The sequence below is a fragment of the Myodes glareolus genome, chromosome 21 (genome assembly GCF_982192425.1).
Source record: "Myodes glareolus chromosome 21, mMyoGla1.1, whole genome shotgun sequence".
Lineage (NCBI taxonomy): Eukaryota > Metazoa > Chordata > Mammalia > Rodentia > Cricetidae > Myodes > Myodes glareolus.
This window is the reverse complement of record NC_142046.1, coordinates 21377259-21401232: the sequence shown is the minus strand read 5'-3', so window position 1 is coordinate 21401232 and position 23974 is coordinate 21377259. Positions and strand designations below refer to the sequence as shown.

General features: G+C 48.2%; 1 protein-coding gene across 4 annotated transcripts in view; it reads right to left on the bottom strand.

Annotated features, from left to right (window-relative positions):
• The window catches only part of Cacna1b (calcium voltage-gated channel subunit alpha1 B), a 162143-nt gene that overhangs the window by 36682 nt on the left and 101487 nt on the right, over nt 1-23974 (bottom strand). For all 4 annotated transcript variants that reach the window (XM_087899911.1, XM_087899910.1, XM_087899909.1 and 1 more), the window contains 11 exons: nt 17150-17276; nt 14451-14580; nt 14054-14113; nt 12621-12727; nt 9999-10095; nt 8609-8769; nt 6210-6347; nt 5578-5779; nt 5146-5310; nt 4188-4298; nt 3756-3839 (listed from right to left, as the gene is read on the bottom strand). In XM_087899911.1, coding sequence (XP_087756037.1) covers nt 3756-3839; nt 4188-4298; nt 5146-5310; nt 5578-5779; nt 6210-6347; nt 8609-8769; nt 9999-10095; nt 12621-12727; nt 14054-14113; nt 14451-14580; nt 17150-17276 — 1382 coding nt within the window. The remainder of the gene's footprint in view (nt 1-3755; nt 3840-4187; nt 4299-5145; nt 5311-5577; nt 5780-6209; nt 6348-8608; nt 8770-9998; nt 10096-12620; nt 12728-14053; nt 14114-14450; nt 14581-17149; nt 17277-23974) is intronic.

Here is a 23974-nt window from a genome sequence, read left to right as displayed (position 1 = left end):
TTTCGGTTCGTGCTTCTCTGACTACAGGTAAGGCTGACTGCCTTCTCCTGTGCTAACTGCCCATTTATGTTTTCTAATTTGTAAGCTGCCCAGTAACGCCTTCTGCTCACTTCCCCATCTTGTCGTGTTTTCTCATTCATAGAAGGTCCTTGCTGCTTGGAACCCACTTCTGCAGCAAGGGCTCCTGCTCACCTCCTAGGTCACTACAGGCTGGAACGTCCCAGGACCCCATCACTCAGCCCTCTTTGATATATAACACATTTTATACACTCACTACCACAAATTTCATGTAGCTGGCCTGGTTTTCTTCACTGAGCTACAGGAATGTTGTCCAACAGCTGACTGGACGCCTCTTCGAGGAAGTCTACCAGGAGACGCAAACCTAAGTTTACCAGCTCCATCCACATGTCCAGACTTCCACAACAAACCTGCTCCTAGAATATTCACATCCACAGCCACACCAACCACGCATCTTTCCCAGTTCTATTCACTGCAACCCGTTCTTCTAAGAGCTTACACCACAGATTCCATGTCATGTTTGCCTCATCTTCCACGGCCATATCTGGCTCATCCATTGGAATTCAGTAGTCTGTCACCCACAGGCCATCTCACAAGCCCACAGCCCAACTCTTAGCAGAAAGGTTCTACGGTAAACATGTTCCACAGACCTCTCAGGGCCAGAACCCAATACTGTATTCACTTCTTTCCTGGGGGCTGTCCTAGCCCCTTCCCAGAAGGTGGGGGTTCCCTGGCCTCTCTCCTAGAAGCCTTGGGCTAATAACTAACAGCAGTTGATAAAGACGCCCTCCTTGTCACTTAACAGAATGGCAGGTATGCCTCACACTCACCCTGAACTCCCTAGAGGGGAACTTCTAGCAGTAGATACCTTTGGGGGCGGCCACTCTGCCTCCCACTTCACTGCTTCCCAGTATTCCCAAGATCAACTTCCAAATAAAAACCTAGCACCAAATGAAAACCTAGCACCAAACTCTGGCCATAGGCTCTGTTCCTGGGAGATCCCAACAGAGACGGCTACTTGCTTCTGGGTTGTTCTGTACCTCACTCCCAACAAAGAGCCAGAGGCAGGCCTTATACAATCCCTCTCCATAAGACTGCTTACTCAAAATAGAAGCCCAATTCACATTTTGATAGAAAGCTTCGTACTCCCTGCCCAGGATGCTTAGCACCAGCTCCTCCTATCCCCTATACAGCATAATGGGCGGAAGTTAAGCCTGAAGGACCTTCTGCCAGATATAGCTCGTTTTTCTGCATTTTAAAAACAAATTATTCCTATATCAAGGTTTTTCTTTTTTCTTTTTTTTTTTTTGGTTAGTTTTGCATGTAAGAGGCCATCAAATGACCTATGACTCCATGCAGCTGGACAACAAACTCTGAGAGTATCCGAGAGTACCCTTGGCTCTTTGGATGTGTTCAAATGCATTCTCAACATTGAGCTTCTGTGAAAGAAAATATCATGATTGCATGACCATAGATAAAGGGTTATTTACTAGAGCATGGGATACTTGCAGTGGCTACACCACTAAAGAAAACGGCACCCCTTTCCCAGCAAGAGTTACCTGCCAATAGTCCCTCAGGGTCCCTGACGAAATGTTTCATGGCTCAATCTTGTACATACGGCTAACCACATTGCATGGGGTTTCATATGTGTAAGTGTTCACGTGTGTATGGGCTTGTAAGCGCATAAATGTATATGCACGTGGAGGTCAAAGGTCAACCTTTAGGTTTCACCCTCCTTACTTTGTTTTGTTGTTGCTGTTGTTTGTTTGTTTCAGACAGGGTCAGCATCAGACTGACCAGCACAGAGTCCATAGAACACCAACTCAGGGCAAGCAAAGGAGGTACATAGAAGACAGTGGTCACAGGACGATCTACTGGGGCACAAACACAACACCCAGGAGAAAGAAACAAAACAAAACAGTGAAACAGTAGCCAAAGTGCTGGACATGTGCTTTATGAAGATGGAATGCTAACATCAAGGTGAGCCAGTTCCTGTAGGGTACTGGAGCTCTCACCAGCCCTCCAGGGACCCAGCGTGGACTGTGTGCTCATCTTCCCGACTCTGGGATCAGTGAATCTTTGGGTCCCGTTCCGAAAGCTGGGTAAATTACACAAAGCTATGGCAGTCACATGATTAAAAGGGGACTTCCTCAGAAGGCCAGCATTGCTGTGCAAGGAGTTTCCACGTCGGCCAGTGTACCTGACCCTAACTATTGCAAAGGGCAGAGCTGCTGCTACACGGTGGACAAGAGAGAAGGCCCCTGGAACTTCAGCTCCCAAGGCCTTTCCAGATGCCGTGGCCGGCCCTAACTGTGACTGGACTGTTAGACTGACCAGAGACAGATGAGTGGATGGCAAACAACAGGTAAGGATATGGATTGCCCCATCAGGCCAGAAACCAGAGCAGCAGAGGCTTGGCCATTTGTCTAGGACTCTAGAAGTGAGTAGAGAGACACAAAGAAGACACCAGGTCATTTGAACTGACACACCAGGGAGCTCCGGTCTGTCTCCCTGGGAAGCAGGAAGTACTGCCTGAAAATATGCCTCATGTCCTTGTGACAATGGCACCAGCGTGTCCCTTAGCTCAACAACAGCTGTAGCCAGAGCCCACTTCACTGCCACACGTGCACTTAGGGAGCTGTTAGGGGCTGCAGGCCGACCCCGGTACTGCCCTCTGTCTGTGCGGTTCAGACGTAAGATCCTGCAGTTTCCCTCCACTGCAGAGACATCTCTCATGGGGGGCTTGCCACATCAAAGGTCCCTGGGAGTGATTCAGATCCTCCCTTCATACTCAGCTCAGGATACAGATTTCTTACCTTCTCCTACCATAGCTATTTCCTGGTTCCTACTGACTTTTTCTTTCTAAGAAGTAACTTTTGCGTAGATATCCATTTCAGCAGCTGCTCCTATAGATGAGATTTTCTGGTTCCAATTTAATGTGTCACACTAAAAAATATTGCTTTATGATTCCAATTCTTTGAAATCTGTCTATGCCCTGATATTGGACAATTTTTGGAGATTATCCATATATGTTTAATAAGAGTATCTCTCAATAGAGGAGGGACTTAAAAATATAAATTCTTGTTGGGTTACAAATTCTTACTGGGTTTGGCTTATATACTCTTGATACCAGGTTGTTAATTACATCCAACACACACTCACACACATTCAAACACATACACAAAGACATATACACAATCCCATACATCTTAAGATTCCTGTCTTCTCGGTTACCACTGAGCTCCAGGAAATTCTTAGGCTACCAACCTGAAAGACCTCTAAGAACCACTTTTAAAAAAAAAAAAACCAAGATTCATTTGTTTTGTGTGTATGTACATTTTGTCTGCATAATGACTGGGTATCATATGCATGTCTGATCCAAGGGAGTCAGAAGACGATTTCAGATCTCCTGGGATTGACGTTACGGATGGTTGTGAACCTCCATGTGGGTGCTGGGAATTGAACTCAGGTCCTTCCTGAGAGCAGACAGTACTCTTAACTGCTGAGTTAACTCTCTAAACCCCGAACTATGTTCTTATCCAAGAAGAGCACCTGTTGCCTCAATACCCAACCATCCAGCTCCTTCTCTGGAGAACAGCAGAAGCAGCGACCTGTCCCAAAACTCCTGAGACTCATGAGCAGGCAGTTACAGTGGGACCTGGGGACACACCTCAGGGACAACCCTCCAGAAGAAAGCCACTTTGGACCCTGAATGGGGGACAGGAAATGCTACTTACCACAATCTCTGTTACTAAAATATCAGTAATACTTCCCAACACAGTGACAAAGTCAAAGACGTTCCAGGCATCTCTGAAGTAGTTCTAGAGAAAGAGAAGACAGCAAGTGCTAGTGGGTAAGGGCTTATCCGGGCAAGGGCCTGCAGGCTGTGGCCCCTGATGAAGAAAGGGCTGGGGCAGAAGGAGGGGTAGGCTTAACCTAAGGCCAACAACCAGCAGATGTCACAGTAAGCAAATACTCCCCGCTGCGTAATGCATGACCGAGAGCTAGACGTCCAGAAAGAAGGATCTCAGACTTGCAGGCCTCCTAGCCCAAGGCAGAACAAGACTCAAGCAATTGGGAGCAAAGCAACACTTCCTTGGGACCCCCACAGTATCACATGTGTTTCAAAGGCCACGCAAAAAAAGGGAAAGAATCCTAGAGGCACATACCAGAACCCCAAAGGCGATGATCTTCAATATGCACTCCATGGAGAACATGGATGTGAAGACAATGTTCAGGCATTTCAGCATCAGTTCATACTCGTAAGGTGCGTCATAGAACTGCCCAGAGAAATAAGGGCTGATGGCCAAGATGCACTAACCCCAATACACCAAATAAAGCCAATATAACTTCCTGTCTACACAGTGGGCAGAAAAATATCTACGTCTGCCCATACCTGGGTCACCCCTCCTTGCTCTTTCCAGTCCTTCTAGAACCTTCTCACTGCCTCAGCTGCAAATAAGAGAGAATAGGATCCCAGGGCACCATGTGATGGCCAGGACATAAGGTCACTCAGTTCCAACACATGCCGGCAAGAAGGCACTCCACTGGGCCTCAAAATTAGACACATACCCAAGCTGTTTCCTCTTAATTCAAACATCTCCTGTAGACAGACTTCCTCGGTCTGGGAAAGCTGAAATTTGCAAGAGCCATGAGGGTCCTTCCCCAGGATTTTAAGACAGAAAGCTGCTGGGGAAACAGGGACTCTGAGCAGTCTCGCTGCAGAGAGGAGATTCTCAGACATGTTGAGCAGCCTGCGAGTTGCGCAGAGAGCTCTTTCGTTACAGTGTCTGTGAGTCGTCATCTATGCTGAGGGTTTTGGTTTGTTTTTTGGGTTTTTTGTTTGTTTGTTTTTTAGTTTTTTATTTTGGTAATACAGCCACATTTGCCCCGTCCCTTCTTCTGTAAGTAACCCCAATAAAAATTCTTTGGTTTACCTAGTTGAACTTTGGTAGAATTGTTTCTTGATCTGTTATACGTTCCCTATCTGGGGTGAGCAGTAGGGTCTGTCTATTCGTATCTGCAAGGGTCTGTGTGGGTATCTGTGTGTACGTATATATGATGTCTCCCTATAAAAAGGAATCTAACACACAAGGGCCCCTGGCAAGTATGGTGGGCCTTACATACCTTCATCATCAGCACCACTGTGTTGAGGGCGATCATGGCCATAATGAAGTACTCAAAGGGTGGAGAGACCACGAACGTCCACGTCTTATACTGGAATGACTGCTTGTTTTGGGGCATGTATCGTGTCAGGGGTTTGGCGCTGATGGCAAAGTCAATGCAAGCCCTCTGCAAGCAGAGAAGGGAATACCGTGAACTCAAAGCATCGCCCAGTACAATTGGAACTTTCTCACCACGCCCTTTCAGGGAGCCCAGATAGGAGAAGGCAGTATAGGCAGCTAGGCTTCCTCCAAGTAGGCCCAGCTGACCAGCATAGCCTCTATTCACAGAAGAAAGAGGTCCTGCCTATGCCAGCCACAGGCAGACACACAGAGAAGGAAGCCTGGTGATCTTGCCTATATGCCCCCGTCCCGGGATCCCACGACTTCTACCTACCTCATTCTTCTCCAGGCTGCATTCAGACATCACCTTGTCCCCTTGTTCCTGGAAGGTGATAATGATCAAGGCCACAAAGATGTTGACAAAGAAAAAAGGGAAGACCACAAAGTAGACCACATAGAAGATGGAAAGCTCCATCCGGAACCCGGGGCTTGGCCCCTGCTCCTCATAGGTGGCGTCCACAGAGTGTTTCAGCACCCTAGGTAAGGGGAGAGCAGACTTCAGGAGAGCTTCCAGGGTGCCTGGATCTGCACATCTGGCTTGGGGCTCAGGTCTGCACTTCAAGAGCAGAATTCATCTCTGGACCTCAGGGATGGGGATCCAGATGTGCACTTCAGGGACAAGAAGCAGGTCTGCATCTCAGGACAGGACTTAGGACCACACCTCATGGATAGGGCTCACATGTGTACCCCGGGGACGAGGCTGTTAGTACGTCAAGGACAGGGCACAAGTCTGTACTTCACAGAAACCCAGGAACAGTGCATATTTACACCTTAGGGATGAAACTCAGTTCTGCTCTAGAGGACAGGGCTCTTATCTATACCACGCCTGACCTCATTACGGGTCGGAAGCAGGTGAACCAAGCAGACTCCGCCTCAGCCTACCCGTTTTTGCCAACTAGCACTCACATGGGCCAGCCCTCTCCTGTGGACACCGTGAACAGCGTCAACAGGGCCCAGAGCACATTGTCATAATGGAAGTCGTATTTCTTCCACTGCCTCGGCTGAGCTTCTACTTCTTCCTTCTCGTAATCCAAATACTGACCCCTGGAGACAGGAACACAGTAGACGAAGGAAATTAGAACTGCTCACTGTAGTTGCACCCATGGACCTACAGTCAGGAGGTTCTGAAAACTACAGACCATTCTGTGTGGAAAGAGCGGTCTCCTCAATGATAACGTGAGACAAACACATTTCCAGTCATCCTACATGCGGCCCCACTTCCTGTACCCCACTGCACATTCACCCTCATTACTAAATATTGATCACTGAGATGCACTGACTTTGGAACAGGTTGAGTTCACTGTTTGATGATTTTTAAAATAAACTTTTATTAAGAGTGAAAAAAACTGGATCAAAAATGGAAATGTAGGTATCAAATCTATAAAATTCTTTGAAGAAAACACATAATAAATATTCATGACCTTGTATTTGGGGATGGATTCTTCGCGAGATTACCAAACTTGTGAACAAGGAAAGCAGAGGGAAAGGTAAATTGGGTCACAAAAAAAATTAAAAACTTTTGTTTCAAAAAACACCCATAAGAAAGTAGGCGAGGATTGGTGAGCTGGGTTAGGGGGTAAAGTACATGCTGCCCAAAGTAATGACCTTGAAGAAAACATGTTTTTGAGAACTAGAGAAAACATTTTGTGAACTAGTCGTGACCCCACCCAGCCTGTTGACTAGAATGTTATGTGTTTTCCAACAGCCTACAGGTGCTTCCCTGTCCTTCTCCTGACCCAGCAACCGCCCATCCCACCTTTAGCATAACCAATCATAGTAAGTGCCCTTAAAATGAGCCAATCCCTGCGTCTGACAAACAACCCACTGTACCCCACTCCCTGAATGTGGTGGGGTTTTTTTTGCCTTTGAAAGTAGCTTGTAATAGCTAGTGGGGCTTCTCTCCCTCGCCTGGCTGAGGAGCTCGTTTGTGCAAAGGAGAATAAACTTCCTCTTGCTTTTGCATCAACTGGACTGGCGAGTGGTTCCACAGGGTGGCCCTCCTGAGGAGTCAGCATCCCAGAGTTGGGATCTAATAACCTGAGTTCAATCCCTAAGACATGGGTGGTGGGAGACTGACTTCACAAGTATCCACATGGATACTATGGCCCGTGCCCCACCCCAAAATGAACACAATAGGTCATTTTTAAAATAAGAGTTCTCTTGGTGTAATGGCGCATGCCTTCGATTTCAGCATTCAGGAAGCTGAGGCAGGAGGGTCATGAGTTCAAGTGGGTTGAGAGAGAAAAAAAAACAAAGTAAAAAAATAATCCAAGTAATCAAAGAAACTATTGTTAATATTTGATCAGTCAGAAAACTTGTATATAGAACATGTAAAGTACAAGTAAAATCCATACCAAGGAGACATTTTTTTTTTCTTTTTTTGAGACAGGGTTTCTCTGTAGCTTTGAAGCCTGTACTGGAACTAGCTCTTATAGACCAGACTGGTCTTGAACTCACAGAGATCTTCCTGCTTCTGCCTCCTGAGTGTGCTGGAATTAAGGGCATGCACCACCACTGCCTGGCTAAGAGACAACCTAATTTTTAAAATGGATCAAATATCTGAGCAGACATTTTCCTTGAAGAAGTCATAAAAACCCCAACTATTATATGAAAAATGCTCAATATCACCAATTATCAGAAAAAAGTAAATCAAAACCACACTGAGGAATCCATTTCACGCCTGTTAGGATCAATGTGAGCACATAAAAACAAACAGGGCTGGCAAGATGGCTCAGCAGGTAAAGGTGCTTGCTGCAAAGCCTGCCCACCTTAGTTCAATCTCTGGGGCCTACATGGTAGAAGAAGTAAGTGGTCTCTGATGGCACATGCTGTGCCAAATGTGCAGTGCCCCCACCTTACACACACACACACACACACAAATAAACAGGGCAAAAACATTAAAATAAATAAAAGCAATGTAAAGAACAGGTATTGGTAAAGGTCTAGGGAAATCAGAACTCTTGGTAGAAATGCAGAATGGCTCAGCCACTTTGAATACCATCTGGCATCCCTCCAAACAGCAAAACAGTTACCATATTACCTAGTGTGTATGCTTCTAGCTATACATCCAAGAAAAATTAAAACAAACCTCTACCAAAAAAAAACCAAAAAACAAAAAACCTTGTGCAAAAATGTTGATGGCAGCACTACCTGCAACAGCCAGGCTGTAGAAACAGCCCAGATACCAGGCAACAAGTGACTCAATGATAAAACGTGGCACATCACAGAACTGACGTTAAGCCCTAACAAGGAACTAGGCGCTCGCACGACAAACGAACCTCCACATCAGTTAAGCCTCAGTTTACCTGCAGTCCCTCTCCAGTTCCTTGGATTCGTCGGTGCAGTAGAAAAACTTCCCCTTGAAGAGCTGCACGGCGATGACAGCAAAGATGAACATGAAGAGCATGTAGACAATCAAGATGTTCAGGACGTTCTTCAGGGAGTTCACCACACAGTCAAACACAGCCTGCGGCAGGAGAACAGGGCACAGCAGAGGAGTGAGTCCGCAGGGGAAAAGCAAGGTGGAGCTGAGTGGTCGCAGGGAGAGGCTAGGGCACTGAGAGAGGGCAGGAGATGGGGGGCAGGTAGGAGCGGGTATGCACGGGATCAAAAGAAGGAACAGGACAGTTACAGGCTCAGAACCTCAGCACTCCCGAGGTCTAGACTCCCGGAGGTATTCAAGAACCACTAAGACCCTCTAACCCATGGCCACAGAAGGCACTACTGCGAGCTGCCTTAACAGTTCGCTTTCTCAGAAAGGGAGCATCATCCTGGCTTTATCCAGTGGGCTGGAGGTTCCAGGGAAAATGGCCTTGCAATAGGCTGGAGCCAGACCATAGGAAGGAGCCAGAAGGGACCGGGTCCGTACAGAGAAAATGTACTAAGCTGTTCGCTGCCCCTGCTTTGCTCCTGTTCAGCAACAGCACTGATATGGGGGGGGGGGCGGGGGGGGGGGCAACTAAAGCTGCGGACAAGGCACTGTGTCCCTGAGGACCATGCGGCAGAGGATTTGAATGTGTCCGGGATCTAGATGTGACTCAGGATCCTCACCCTGCTCCCAGCGCTGACCTTCCTCTCAGGTTACCTTGGAGACACAGGCTAGCATACTCCAAACGCTGTCAGCTGCCTAGGCCAAGGAAGCTGCAGGCCTGTGCGCAGCATTCTTCTCATGCTGCCTCAAGCACAAGTTCGGCTTTGGCCCAGGGACTCCCTGAGACCCTCTCTGGTTCACTTCCTCACAGATCACTTGGTACACAAGAACCAAACCACCTCCCTTAAACTTAGACTTTGACCGGGGTCTCTGAGGGTCACATGGCCGAGCTGCGGCAGTGAAAACCGACGACCTGCACTTTGAAGCGTTAGAGGAGCAAAAGCGCAGAGAGCATTTTGTTCTGGACTAAGGTTCACTAGTTATTAGATAACGTTTACACCGCGCTTCCTCCACCCGCCCTGTGCGGCTGAGCCCAGCAGCTACTTTCTGGGATCCCTGACTCCTGGCCCCTATGCCCCTGGTCCTCTGTTCTTCTCTGTCCTGCTGCAGTGTCCCACCTGGTACTGGAGGCTAAGGAAGGGGGTCCTCTGTGAGGACTGTCCCCTCACACAGGTGAGTAGTCTGTGAAGACACGTGCACCCACCCATACACCAGACCACCCACACGCACAGCACATTCCTTCAGCCCCAACTCCAGACGCCAACCTTGAGCTTAGGCAGCCGTTTGATGGTCTTGAGGGGCCGCAGGACACGCAGGACTCTCAGGGACTTGATGGTATTGATGTCTTTCCCTTTGGATCCTCTAGAAGGGAGAAGTTGCTGATGCTGACAGGCAGAGCGCTGGCTTGAGTCCAGCTCCTACCCAGTCTGCTCGGTCTAATAGGGCCCTGTGCATTCTGTCTCAGGCTCCGGGCAGAGGACTTAGCGGGGAAACTCTTCCCACAGCGGCCTGAGAACAGTGAGTGGGCGACGGCCAGTACCAAACCAGAGCAGCACAGCCAGTGCACGGGGAGAGCGGACGTCTCTAGAGGAAAGGGCCCAAGCTCTTGTCTGCAATGGCTACTTCCACCTACGCAGAGTTCCTGACAGACACCTCCAAACCAGCGGAGTGGAGGGAGTGGAGGTCTATGAGCCTACCTCTTACACTAGAACTTGGGGGTGCCACCTGACTGTCATCAGCTGCAGAACACCCATCAAGTGACCAAAAGGGAAGTGGGGGGGGGAAGCAATGCCAGATACTGGAGAGGTGAGATAGAAGGAGGAGAAAGGAAAGAGATAGGGGAGGGGAGAGGAGGGAGGCGAAGAGGGGACAACTGAGGGGGAGAAGGAGAGGTAGGGAGGAGAAAAGAGAAAGACAGACCCAGAGAGGAAGCCAGATACCAGGACGACCAAGAAAATAGCAGATAGGAATGCTCGGGTGGGAGAGTCAGAAAGTTAGGCAAAACTCCAGGTACCAGCAACAAGCTCGAAAATCTGGGATTAGAAGAGAACCCTTGGGCCTCAGTGGTTGAGGGCACTGACTGCCTTCCAGAGGTTCTGAGTTCAATTCCCAGCAACTACCTGGTGGCTCACAACCATCTGTAATGGGGTCTGATGCCTTTTTCTGGCATAAAGGCGTACATGCACTCACATACATGAAGTAAATCTTTAGGAAAAAAAAAAACATCCTGGAAATCAGAACAGACACAAATGCTGTCCCATCCTGTTAGAGGTTGGGGATGGCAAGAATTAGCAGTCAAGGGCCAGGCTTGCAAGATTTGCAAGGTTGGGAAGACTTCCTGCCTATAGGGAGGGAGCCCTATCCTAGCCAGCTCAGATATCACTCCCACCCAGATCCCTGAGCCTGGTCTGCAAGTGTGGCTGGGACTGCCCCAGATGGCTTTCCTTGGGCTCGAGCAAAACTCTAGGACAAACAGAAGGCAGCTGTATATCCCAGGCCCTCTTCACAGGAAAGGAAACACATGGTCCCCATACTTCCCTTTCCTCAGCCCCACATCTTGGAATCAGATCAAATTGTCCTTGAAGCTGGACATCTCAGAAATTAGGCTTGTAAGTGCGAGGTTATCCTGGGCTGGCTTGGTTACACAAAACAACAAAACCCACCCTTCTATCGCCCAACACTTCCAACACCCACCCTAATCCACCTCCCTCTGTATGTACCAGGACTTAGACCAGCCAGGGTGGGTGGCAGAGGAAGAGGGGGACTTTCAAGAACTGTCAACTGGAGCCACTCTCTGGACTGAAGTTTTCCCCTCTGTTTGCTCAGAGATCACGGGATGAGTCCCATCCTTGTCCTGCCACCACCTGAAGCCTCTCTGACACCCAGCCTGGAGTTCCCCAGGGCCCTTGCTAATATTCCAGCAAAATGTTCATTTCCTTTGTCATAGACAGAGAGTCCATTAAGACTCCCGGAGGAGATATTGGGAGGTACTGGGAAGGAGGGAAGGAAAAATAGAGCTGCATTTCCTGAGAGTAGCCATTTGGGAAAGCACTTCAGGATGTCCAGCACCATGGGCTGTGGTTACTACTGGCAGCTTCTACCCAGAACCCTCACTGTTCTCGAGGCCAGTGCCACAGGCTCTCAGATTCTCACTCAGATACCCTGCTCACAGAGGCCCTCCCTACCAAGGGCTGACCATGCCTAGCCCAGCCCAGCCCCCAACCGGTCCCCAGAGGCATGGTAGGAATGGTGGCCTGGGGATGGCTTCTAGTAGGTAGCATGCAGCCTAAACAGGGTGACGGTGGATGAGCAGGAATGAGGCCATGATGGATGGGCCAGAGGCGTGCCATGATGTTAGGCAGTATGGAGGGAGGGGAGGCATTACCCCATGAAGCTCCTACCAGAGTCCAGCAAGAGGAAGACAGAGAGAGCAGAGTCAGTGTTGTGGAGTGGAGCACAGTCCTCCACTGGGCCCCCAGGCCAGAGAAACACAGACCCTCCCCTTGGGTCATTCCTGCCTCTAAATTTCATTCCACAATTTCCCCTCTTTCACCTTAAACCCGGCCTGACCTAGGTTCTCTGCGGAGGGCCTAGTCCCAACTATCACCAAGCTAAGGGAGACTAACACAGGAACCAGAGAGAATAGTCTCCTATCCCAACAAACAAAGATATCTGCCAGCTGGGGCAAAGACACACCAACCTTCAATCGGGCACACCTCTGGGTGGGTAAGCAGGCTCCAAAGGAGCAAGGCAGGTGCCCCCAATCCAGAGGTCTCTGGGGAGAAGGCAGGGCGGCCCTCCTCGAGCGGCTGCAGAGCAGCCTCACCCCACCTCACACCTCACTGCCTACACCCACAGGATCCACAGGCGATGCAAGGTTTACTTACGAGAAAGCAAATGCCACTAGGGCTCCGCTGACGACAATGAAGTCCAGAATATTCCACAGGTCCCGGAAGTAGGCTCCAGGGTGCAGCAGCAGTCCCAAGTCTATCATCTTAAGGGGATAAGCTGGCATTAGAGTACAGTCCATAAGGAAGAGAGGGGCGGAGGCAGGCCCCAGCCCTGGAGGGACACACTTCTGAGAACAGGGACATGGTTCAGACCACACTACACACTGTGGACACTGTGACCTCAGTGTAGCTCAGACACACTCCACATATACTCTCGGAGAGGGGACACAACACAGGTCACACTCTTTTTTTTAATAATTTATTTTTATTTTATGTGCATTGATGTTTTGCCTGCGTGTATATCTGCGAGAGGGTGTCAGATCTTGAAGTTAGACAGTTGTGAGCTGCCATATGGGTGCTGGAAATTGAACCTACATCCTCTGGAAGAACACTCAGTGCTCTTAATTGCTGAGCCATCTCTCCAGTCCCTGGCTCACACTCTTAAATGGCTTCAATAGGGCCTTGACTCCAGTGTCCCTAGAGAGGCTATACCTGTCTTGAGTCCCTGTCTACGTTCCAAGCTTTCCTGGAGCTCTGCTGTGGTAAGAAGTCTGTCTCATCATCCCCTACCTCTCTAGCAACAGACATGCTCCTTCGAGAACTCACACAGCCCAGAACTGAAAGTTAAACTCAGGAGAAAAGAACACGGTGATCCGAGCCATTTCTGCCACAGTGACTTTTGGCAAATAACACAATCTTTGCTTTTCAACATCCTTATGTGCAGAGCGAGCTTGCCCCTTCCTCACAGCCTGGAAGTGCACAAGCAGCAGAAGTAATAAGTACCATTTGTAAGTGTGCTGTGCACAGTCTCTCTGAACCGACTGCGAGCATGCGGGGCACACGTGCCTTCAGCTGCACTGATGCATGTGCACATGTGTGTAGTTCACTGCACTGAAGGAACACCTGTGTGCGCCAGACACGGACACAGGGCCCCTTGGAAAGAGAGTAGGAGCTGCAATGGCATGATGGGCTCTCAGCCTAACAGGATATCTCTAGATCCTATAGAAACTGAGTCTGCAGCATCCAACAGTACTCCAACCAGTTCTAAGGTCTTCTTTATTCTGTGCCTTGTCATATGGCTCCTTCTCTGTGGCTATGTGGCAACCTTGGAGAAGAGGCTAAGTACACACACATACCCCCCCACATACATATGCACTTTTAGTAAAGCCCAAAGTCCCCGTGCTCAGAAGTCAAGAACACCAGGACCAAAGTACCCTAGCAGTATCTCATGGGACAGCATGACACTGGGGACCCTGGCATGTAAGTCATCAAAATACTTCATGTACACATGCACATTGACCAACTGAACACATGCCTGGGTGCACACATTACATGCCTCCATGGAAGCTGCAGGGGTCACTACATCTCACCTTTATGACCATTTCAAAGGTGAAGACGCCTGTAAAGATGTAATCCATGTACTTTAAAGCCTAGAACCAAAGGTAGGATTAGTTTAGGCAGGCCCGGATCTGGAGCCAGGATCAGTGGCAGGATCCCAGCTTCCCCCCAGGTCTTTAAGCAGAACCAGTTGGCAACAGTGTCAGGACATCCCTCTGGAAAGGATCCTTTGGTGGCTGCCCTGCCAACACTGGCATGTTACCAAGACCAGGGCTAAAGTAGACAAGCTTTTCCAAATCTTTGGTTCTAATACCCCCAGAGGGAAGAAGGTTGTCTGAGGGAAAATAGGACACCAGCACCACTCCATCCCATGGACCTTGGGAATATGTCTAGCGGCACCCCGCAGTGTCCCAGGAGAGTGACACTCACATTGTTCCTGAATGAATCGGTCCGCACAGGATCCTCAGCAGCCAGGGCAATGCTGCTCAGGGCAATGACCACAAGAATCACCATCTCGAAGTACCGCATGGTCACAATGTAATGGCAGAAGCGACGGAGCCTATAAGGACAAGGTTCAGGTCACCAAAAGCCAATACCCGAGTATACCAACCTCTCCCACAAGAAGGGCTCATTGACTACCACAGGAGAGCAAGGCAGCATCAGAATGGAGCTTTGCCCTTTATTTCTGTGGGGAAGAGCCCGCAGCCAGGTGACTGTGACTGGGTTTCCTGAAAAGGCATTTCAGGTCAGGGATCAGCAAAATACAGGTCGAGGCCAGACCTGAGGCCTGTGAAGAGCATTCTGTGGGAGCACAGCTGCCTCCACCCAGTTATATTCTGTCTGCAGCCCCAGAGCAGAGGATAGGAACCAGCCGGCCCTTCATGGACCGTGTAAAGAAAGGGGTGAGGTAGAGAAGGTGGTCTGTGAAGAGAGCATTTTAGTACACCAGTCGGGCAGCAAGCAGGCCACTGTCACCAGCCTGGCAGCAAGCAGGCCACTGTCACCAGCCTGGCAGCAAGCAGGCCACTGCTGGCCTAGAGTGCCTGAGCCCGTGAGGAGCACAAGCCACCGTGTGTGTGCTGCCCACGTCAGCTCACCAGGAAGTGTGTCTGGTTTTCAACATTCCTGTGCATCAAATGAGAAAGCCAAGTTCCTGGTTACAGGAAGCTCCACTCCAGTGAGCAGTCCCCGCTGAGCAGTGCACAGATAAAGAAGCCGGAGCTTCTTCTCTGCTGTCAAGCACTGAAGCAGCCACCTGGCCAGGTGGCAAAGGCTGAACCCATGTAGCAGACAAGAAACAACTGTGGACCTAGCAAGTGGAACAGACATCTCTCCTACTATCACCAGCACCCCAACAGGCTCCACAAGTCTACCCCTGCCACCAACCCCTCCAGGTCCCTTCCCCAGATAATGTCTCCAGGGACGTCTGCTGTCAAAAGCCTGCCTTCTCAGGCACCCACTTCTCCCCTCTTCCTCTGTAACCCTTTGCCCGTCCTACAGAGCTACTCTTCCCACGTGCCAGGCAGCCTGCTGGCCCTTTATCCCTCCACCAAGCCCTCTCCTCTCCTAGTTCAGTTGTCCACCTCACAGCTACAGCTCCTCTGTTCAGCTGCGTTCCCAGCTCACCTGGCCATGAGCTGCCCCAGATGTCCTACGTCTGTGTGATCTAACACTAACTAGAACCCCAGAGCTCAGCCAGACTCCCCCAAACACTTCTGGTCTCACTAGTTTCCCGGCCTTTTGTCAGCAAATGGGGACTCATAGAGCCTGGATCCCTCCCTTCCATCTATTTCTAATCCATCACCATATTCTGCATCTGAAATTCCCGCCCGTCACTTCACTTCCACGCCTCTCCTCTCACTACGAAGTCACAGCTCATTATCTGGCCCTTGTCTCCTTTCCATATCCGTCCACCAGTGGGCAGCACTGGACTGCAGTAGATCGGTCCCACTGTGCCCAACCCTCCACAAGACAGCCCAAGGTGAGCTTCTCTTTACATCCGTCCAACTAGCAGCCTTTGACTTCTGGACCATCGTAAATGTCCTCTCCACTTCATTCGAGTACATCCTTCACGACACCCTTCATGTTCCACTGAGCCATTGCTCTCTTCAGGACAACTCCATCAGCCTTCTCCCGTCTGCTCCAAAACATCAGAAACTTCTCATCTTACTTCTCTCTGCCTCACCAACGCAGCCATTCCAAGGAAGGCAGGGGAAAGGGACGTCTCTGTAACCATTTACTCCTAACTGCGAACCTAGCAGAGTAAGCACCCAGTAAGCAGGTGCTGAGTGAAAACACAAAGGGTGGGGAAAGAAGGGAGCACTGAGGAGCAGAGCTGTGTAGAGAGCTGAGGGCAGAGGTGCAGCTGAACAGTGACAGTCACTCTCCTGCCTTCTGACCTCTTCCCCGCCCACCCCACTCTGGCCAGCTAAACTTTGTAGGGCTTTAACCTCTCCCTTCTACTCAGAGAGTTCTTCCTCCCCTTCCTCCAGTGTTTGCTTCATTCTTCCCTCTGAGGCCCCAACCTGACCACTCCACTAGTTGTAATGATACCAGAAGCCGACGTCACCACCTCTGCTTGTTTCTTTCTTGTGCTTGTCACTATCCGGTATTGTATGTGTCACTGCATCGTCTTGCTTGCTTGTCCTTCCCACCAGACCACACACTTTAAACACAGACAAGTCACCGAATTTCAGCACATACACTGCCATTTGCATGTGAATGTTTAGGTGAACAAAGTATCGAAATGGTGAGTGGATGGAAAGTCATGACCACCGTGGGAATGAACGGACAATGGCAGCAGAGGGAGGGTGAATGGAACGAGCTGTGTGCTCATAGAAACAGGCTCTTGTGTGAGGCAATGAACACAACGGCAGAGATGAAGGTTGATGCATGGGCTCTGAGAGGAACTGGCACCTGACCCAGCCCCCACCACCAAGACTACGTGGCTGTGTGTCTATACAGGACACAGCACTTTGTGCTTCTGTGTCTTCATCTATAGAACAAAGACAAAGATGTTCAATTAATGTATAGAATTAGTCTCTCCAAGGCGCGTATCCCATACATGCTGACCAGCTGCTCACACACTCACGGCAGAGACACAGGCCATGGGCACTGGGGAGACTCACAGGTTGGTGGGGCTGAGACAGAACATGGAGCTGTATGGAACGATGGGCCGGGGGCCTCTTCTTAGCACATCGTCAGCCTCTGCCTCCTTCTTGCCCTCTGCTTGGCCTTCCAGGTCCACATTACCACCTACAGGGACACAGGGCCTCAAAATTAGGGGATGTACACATGTAAAGCCATAACACGTGGGTCTCTACAGATCCAGACCGTGGACAAGTAAGGTGGGCTACCATGTCCCCAGGCAAGAAAGATATTTGGCTAAGATCAATGCTTTACTGAGCAGAACATGATCCACCATCAAACAAGAGAGAGAGGAGGACCGGATACATCTGAGCAGGCCCTGCTCACCTCCTACACTGCATGTGAGAGACGCCATGGTGGTCCCACTCCCCTGATACAGACACGAATGCCTCCCAGAGCCTAGGGAGCCCTTCTTTCTGCCTGGCAGATCTCTGGGCTGCAAGGCAGGGGACTTCTGGGAACCCATACACCTGGCGGTACCCCTGAGCCCCATCATCCAGGTCTAGCTCCACTTGACCTGGGGTTTCTCTTGAAGGGCTCTGGAGAACAGAGGTTTTGCCAGCCACCCCACTTGTAGACCCAGTTCTTCGGGCTCCTCCCTGACTTCCACTCACCCCGCTCCCTCTCCACTGTCCCCTCCTCTGCTCTCTCAGCGCCCAGCATCTTTGTACCCATAAACTCAGCTCCTGTAGGTTATAACGGCCTGGAGTGACATCCTTTTCAGGTAAGCTATATATTCTCTCAGTTCCTCATTTTTGGCTATAGTAATGCATTGTTTCAATTCTTGTGGATAGCAGGGTTGCTGAGACCTCAGTGACAACAAAGGAGGCAATGCAATGACTTGAGCCACCTCCCACTGCCAAATCCTTTTTAGCCCTTTTAAAGACTACTCATAAAACCAAAGATGATATTAAAAAGCAACAAAAATGGAGGTGCTCATGCCGAAGTCCACCGTGGAGACCAAAGAATCCAGCTTCTCCCTGACCACTGGCCACTCCCACGCAGGAGAGAACAGCTAGAGCAGAACAGGGGTTGGCTCCAGAATCACCCGTCTGCACGTGCTTTAAAGCACATGCACTGAAACAAACACCATCAAATTTTCCTGCCGAAGATGTAAGTTACGTCGTCTTCTGAGAAAATAATTGGCAGTACTTACTAACCCTCCAACATTCTAATTCATACGACATTACCTCTGGGGGTAGAGAGAACCTGTTAAGTTCTTTAATGATGAAGAATTATAAGACTTGCAAACACAGGCAATGTACAAAAATACATGAAGGACACGGAGGTATGTGATCTAGTGAGGTAGGAGGGAGACATGAGCACCGTGCTGGCTGACCCACAGGAGCCCTGTCACCACAGAGGCACTGTGTAGGGACACAGAACAAGGAGACCTGGTATGAGCAGCTTCTGGCAACAACTACATTTTCACTTTTAACATTTAGAAATGGCTTCCATAATGAGCACATACTTTTCAGAAAGAAGTATTTTAACGCTGTGCCTTTAACTCCTCCCTAAGAAATACAGCAAAGCCAAGAAGAAGTAAAGGAGGAAAAGAACCAATCTGGAGTCAAAGAACTAAATTACTAGAAAGAAATGAAATAAAGACACCAGAGCCTGGCTGGAACTACTACTGAGAAAAGATTGCCATAACAGAATCATGGAAAAATGACAAACGTATACATACATGCACGCAGTGACGATTAGTGACAGAGTGAAAGACAGCAGAGAGGGGTCCCTGGCAGGGTTAGGAGGGAGCAAACCAAGCTTCCACAGGCTGTGCAAATCCACTCTTGAAAGCGGGTTATTTAAACAAGACTTCTTACTAACAAGTCGATATAATCCTGAAAAAGAGGACACTCAGCAGAATAGTCAGCTGCAGAGTAGGTGGGGCAGGAAGAGAGCCAGACTCCAAGAGCTGGGTCCCAGCTACCACTCAGGAGGTTTTCCTTCCTCCAGGCCAAAATCTAGACTGACCTAAGGAATGGCTGTGTGGGGAAATGACCACGGGTGCTGAAATGGGATCTCCAAGCATGGCACTCACTGTAAGACAGGGCAGAAAGGGCCTCCTTCATCAAATCACATTCCAGAAGTGGCTACCCTGAGCAAGACTGGGCTGCTGGGGTGGGGACATGTAAGTCCTCCTAACGAAACCTTACCACGTGTGGGACACAGAATCTCTACAGACTGAGAGAGTTTTAAAATAATTTATGCCCGTTTTCCTATACATCTGGCACGGCATTTGTTAGATGCTGACTTAGAATCAAAATGAGGAGCCAGTGAGTCCTTTGTAGAAGGTAAAGACCTCACACACTGCAGGCGAGAAAGGGAAGGTGAACAATAATCACATTTGAAATAAAAAAAAAGGAATGCCAATGAACACACAGGAAACAAGGCCACCACCACAACCAAGAGGGTAGAAATGGCAGTCAACCAACTGGCATCACCAATGACTTCAGATTTAGATTTTTTTTTTAAGACGACAAATATAAAATCTGAGAAATGAAAAGTGAATCTTCTCCAAAAAATTTCAAGCAATAAAACTCTGGAACTTGTTCCCTGCCACCCCCAGGCCCTGTGACGGCTGAGGAAACACAGGTGCAGTCTGTCTGAAAAAACCAAGATCAGTGCCGCAAGGAATGAGAGCAGATTCCTCTGGAGGAAGAAACAAGGGCCCACGTGTTCAGCCATATGTTCTCTGAAACCAGTTCCCATTTGCCACACTCAGCAACGAAATTCCAGCAGAAACCACTGTTTCACAGAGACGAGGATGGAGAGACTGAGTTTAAAGACATTGGTGTCTGAGTCCCCAGGGAAGAGCCCTAAGGAGACAGACAGTAAAGCCATTGGCATCTCTGCAGCACAGACAGAAGAGACCAGGCTCCCTTGGCAGTAAGCCCCCCGCCCGGCCCCCACCCAGTCCTGCAGCCTGCAGGAGCCCCAGCAATAGGAGCTCTAACTGGTCTCCACTCGGTGTGAACGCCGTGAAGAAGGAACCTGCTGTAGTTTATAGATTATTCTTGTTTCATTCCTGTTCTTTGCAGTTATACGGACCCCCCCCCTTTCCAAGGGGGTCTGTTGAATTTTCAGGAAAACATAAATCATGTTACAGCAAAAAAGCAATATGCCAATAAACTGGAAAATCTAAGTATTGTCCCTATAGATAAACAACAACAACTTCTAATTTAAGGGATCCTGAAAAAGGACTCAAACACTGACTAGCCATGACAAGGAAGCTGAGTAAAACAGGACACAGGTCACTGCTTGATGCTCATGTGCTTACAAAAAAAAAATAGTTTAAGATATAAACAACCAAGAGCTATGCTTTCGGAGAATGAGTTATCAACAAACCTCAAGGGAACTTATCATACAGGTCTGTAGGGGCATTTCAATTGTATTTTAATAAATAAAGCTTGCCTGAAGATCTGAGAGTGAAACAGTCCCACTGGTCAGACTTACAGACAAGGCAATGCTAACACACACCTTTAATCCCAAGAGCCACACTAGTTGCCATGGAAACCAGGTGGTACATGCCTTTAATCCCAGAAATAGAGAGGATTATAAAACGGGAGGAAACAACTCTCAGACACAATCTCATTCTGAGATTCCTGGAGGCAGGATCACCATTTCAGACTGAGGTGAAAGTAAGAGCCAGTGTCTGGCTGTTTTGCATTTTGGATCTTCAGGTTGAACCCCAATTTCACTCTCTGAGGTTTTACTAATTGTGCTTCACAGGTCAATATCCTAATCATGGCACAATTAAATTAGAAATCATAGTAACAATCAAAAAGACTGAAATAAAAATTTCACATTTGGTAACTGTGTCATGGACTTTAAAGATCCCATCAACCAAAAGTGAGACAGTGACAATGACCAGGCATGGTGATGTGTGTCCGTCCTCATGCTCAGAGGCGGAAGTAGGCTCAGACATGTTAGGCTCGCTCCTTACACCTCAACTGTGAGACAGCCGCGCTGCAGGGAGAATTAGAGACCAGCGTGGTAAGATTCTATCTCGAAAAGTGTGTGCATGTGTCTGAACACATGCTCACAAATCCTGCAGTTTAGTTCAAAGAAATACTTCTATCAGTAAGGAGAGTAAGGAGAGCATTTATTTGCACTTCTGTGGCTTAACATGGTCACCAGATTAAAACTGCCTAAATTTTTATAAAGGAACAAAAGATTAGCAAAAGAAAAAAATTAAAAATTCTATTTATTTTGGAGATTGTAATGTAATTACATCATTTCTCCCTAATCTTTTCCCTCCCTCCAGACCCTGCCCTGATGCCCCTCATTGCTCTCTTTCAAATGTATGACCTTTTTTCATTAATTGATATTACAGCATATATGTATACATACACACAACTACATTCTTAACCTGCTCAGTCTATATAATGTTATGTACGTGTGTTTTCGGGGCTGACCACCTGGCATCGGCTAACCAGGTGGTGAGCTCTTCCCTGGAGAAGACAATTTCTTCACTCTCATCATTCCCTGGGTGACCACTGTCTTTGAGCCTGGAGAGTGACTCAGCAGTTAAGAAAGAGGACCCAGGTTCAGTTTCCAACACTCAGTCAGGTGGCTCACAACTGCCTGTAACTCTGGTCCAGGGGTATACAATGTCCTCCTCTGGCATCCAAGGACACTAGCTCTCAGGCACACACACACACACACACACACACACACACACACACACACACAGAGAGAGAGAGAGAGAGAGAGAGAGAGAGAGAGAGAGAGAGAGAGAATTTTTTAAAAAGATAAAAAACAAAAACCAAAAAATAACATTCTGGAAAAAAAGAATAAACAAAGTAAAAAGACAAAATTTTCAGGATAAAAGAAATGAGAATACAAAACTAAAGAAGTCAGAAATAAATCTTATAATATGTTTGAACTGTAAGGACGGCATACTTGTGACATGTTTCTCAAAACATACAACAAATAAACAACAACAACAACGCTAAACACTAAAGTCTAACAGTTATGAAAGAAGCCAGGAGCAGGTTTGGGGTACAGCTCAGAGGCAGAGTTTGTCTAACACGCGTGAGGCCCTAGATTCCGTTCCCAACGCCACAGAAGGAGCTGGAGAATATGACTGAGACTGACTCAAAAGCAAAGGTCATAGGTCACGATTTATCACTGTGGCATCTGTGTGAGGGTCCAGAGAAGCAACCAGAAGGAAGTGAAAATGGACAGAGATCTAAAGGGACCAAGCAGGGGTGCAATTTCAGATGAGTCCAGCATTCTGGGCTCTCAAGTAACCCTGCAGGTAACCCTGGCCTGCAGCCCCAGGGCTTGGTGCGCATAATATGCAAGACCTTTCTTCACTGGCCCAGGGCTACCCTAGGGAGGGGAGCACCCACACATTCTCACAGTTCTTAGCAGCCTTAAGGAACTTAAGGGACTCTCACTGAAGGGAAGGGGAATCTGGCCATAGCGGCAGTGTTCAATACATGGTTTTCTGAGAGAGACGTACAAAATGGCCCTTGGAATATGTTACACAGGAGAATGAGGAATCTGTAAAGATGTCCTCAGTGTGTGAGAAGGGCAAAAGTTCAACATAAAGGAACTCCGTAGGCCAAAATGGGAAAACCTGAAGCAACAAGAGCAACGAGAATGTCAAAAACCTCACAACACATCAAATACACTAAAATCTAAAATTTCAAAATAATACTATATTTCTCATTGATTTGGATTAGTTGCTAAGATCCAGATTTGTTACTTGGAGATTTTATAAGTAAGTGAACACAAATAAGCACGCTCTTTCTCAGCACAAACACAAAACATATTTCCAGGTAACCAAATATTTCATGAGCAATGATCTATCTCCCCGTGAAAGTCACAACAATGAATACAGAAGATGTAATGGAAATTAGTGACCTTTACTGAAGTCGCATGTCAAGTCACAATCATCCTTGTCACTGGAGCTATTGGGAAAGGCTGATGGGGAATTTTACAAGGAAGAGCTTCGTCTTAACCCACCGTTCCATTCTTACATCACCCACGGTGACAGCAGGCGTGACGCAGCAGGTGTGACGCCGCCCTGGGCCAGCCTGTCGTCAGGGAGCGCTTTTCCCCATTAGGTCTCTAGACGCGGAGATATCAGAGATCTAACGACATTTTTTGATTCTCACAGAATAGCAATGGCATCTACCGGGTAGAGGCCAAAGAGGCTACCAAACCTCCTAAAACACGACACAGTTGCCAACAAGACAGTTTCAGAGGAACTGTGGTCTGGAAGCCCTGTCTACCCCCGTCAGTCAGCAGTGTGGTGCAGGCAGAGACAGGTACCACGTGACAGACACCTGATACGATCAACCAGCTCCCGCTTACGGGGAGTTCCACCCAGCGGATAAACAAGGGAAACCAGAGAGATGCTTAGTAGGGTAGAAGTTTAGGCAGACTTACCAATAAATAAATAAATAAATAAATAAATAAATAAGTATCCAATGAATGAACCTTGTCTGGATAATGATTCAAAGAAAACCACATAAAAAGTTATTTCTGAGACAACTGTATGACTTGAACTTGGAATGTGTAATGAGCATCATAAAGGAATTACTATCAGCATTCAGTGCCATAAAGCTACTATGATTATTTTAAACCCCTAATTGCGATGCCTACTGGCATGATTATTCTGAACACGATACAGGCAAACAAGAAGCAACTGGAACGAGGCCGGCAGAGAGAGCGCTGAGGGCGAGGAACGGGACGCGGGGGCTCATTATACCCTGTCTCTACTTTTCATACATTTCAATTTTCCAAAATAAAAAGGGTTTTATTTTAGCAACCATAGATAGATGACAGAG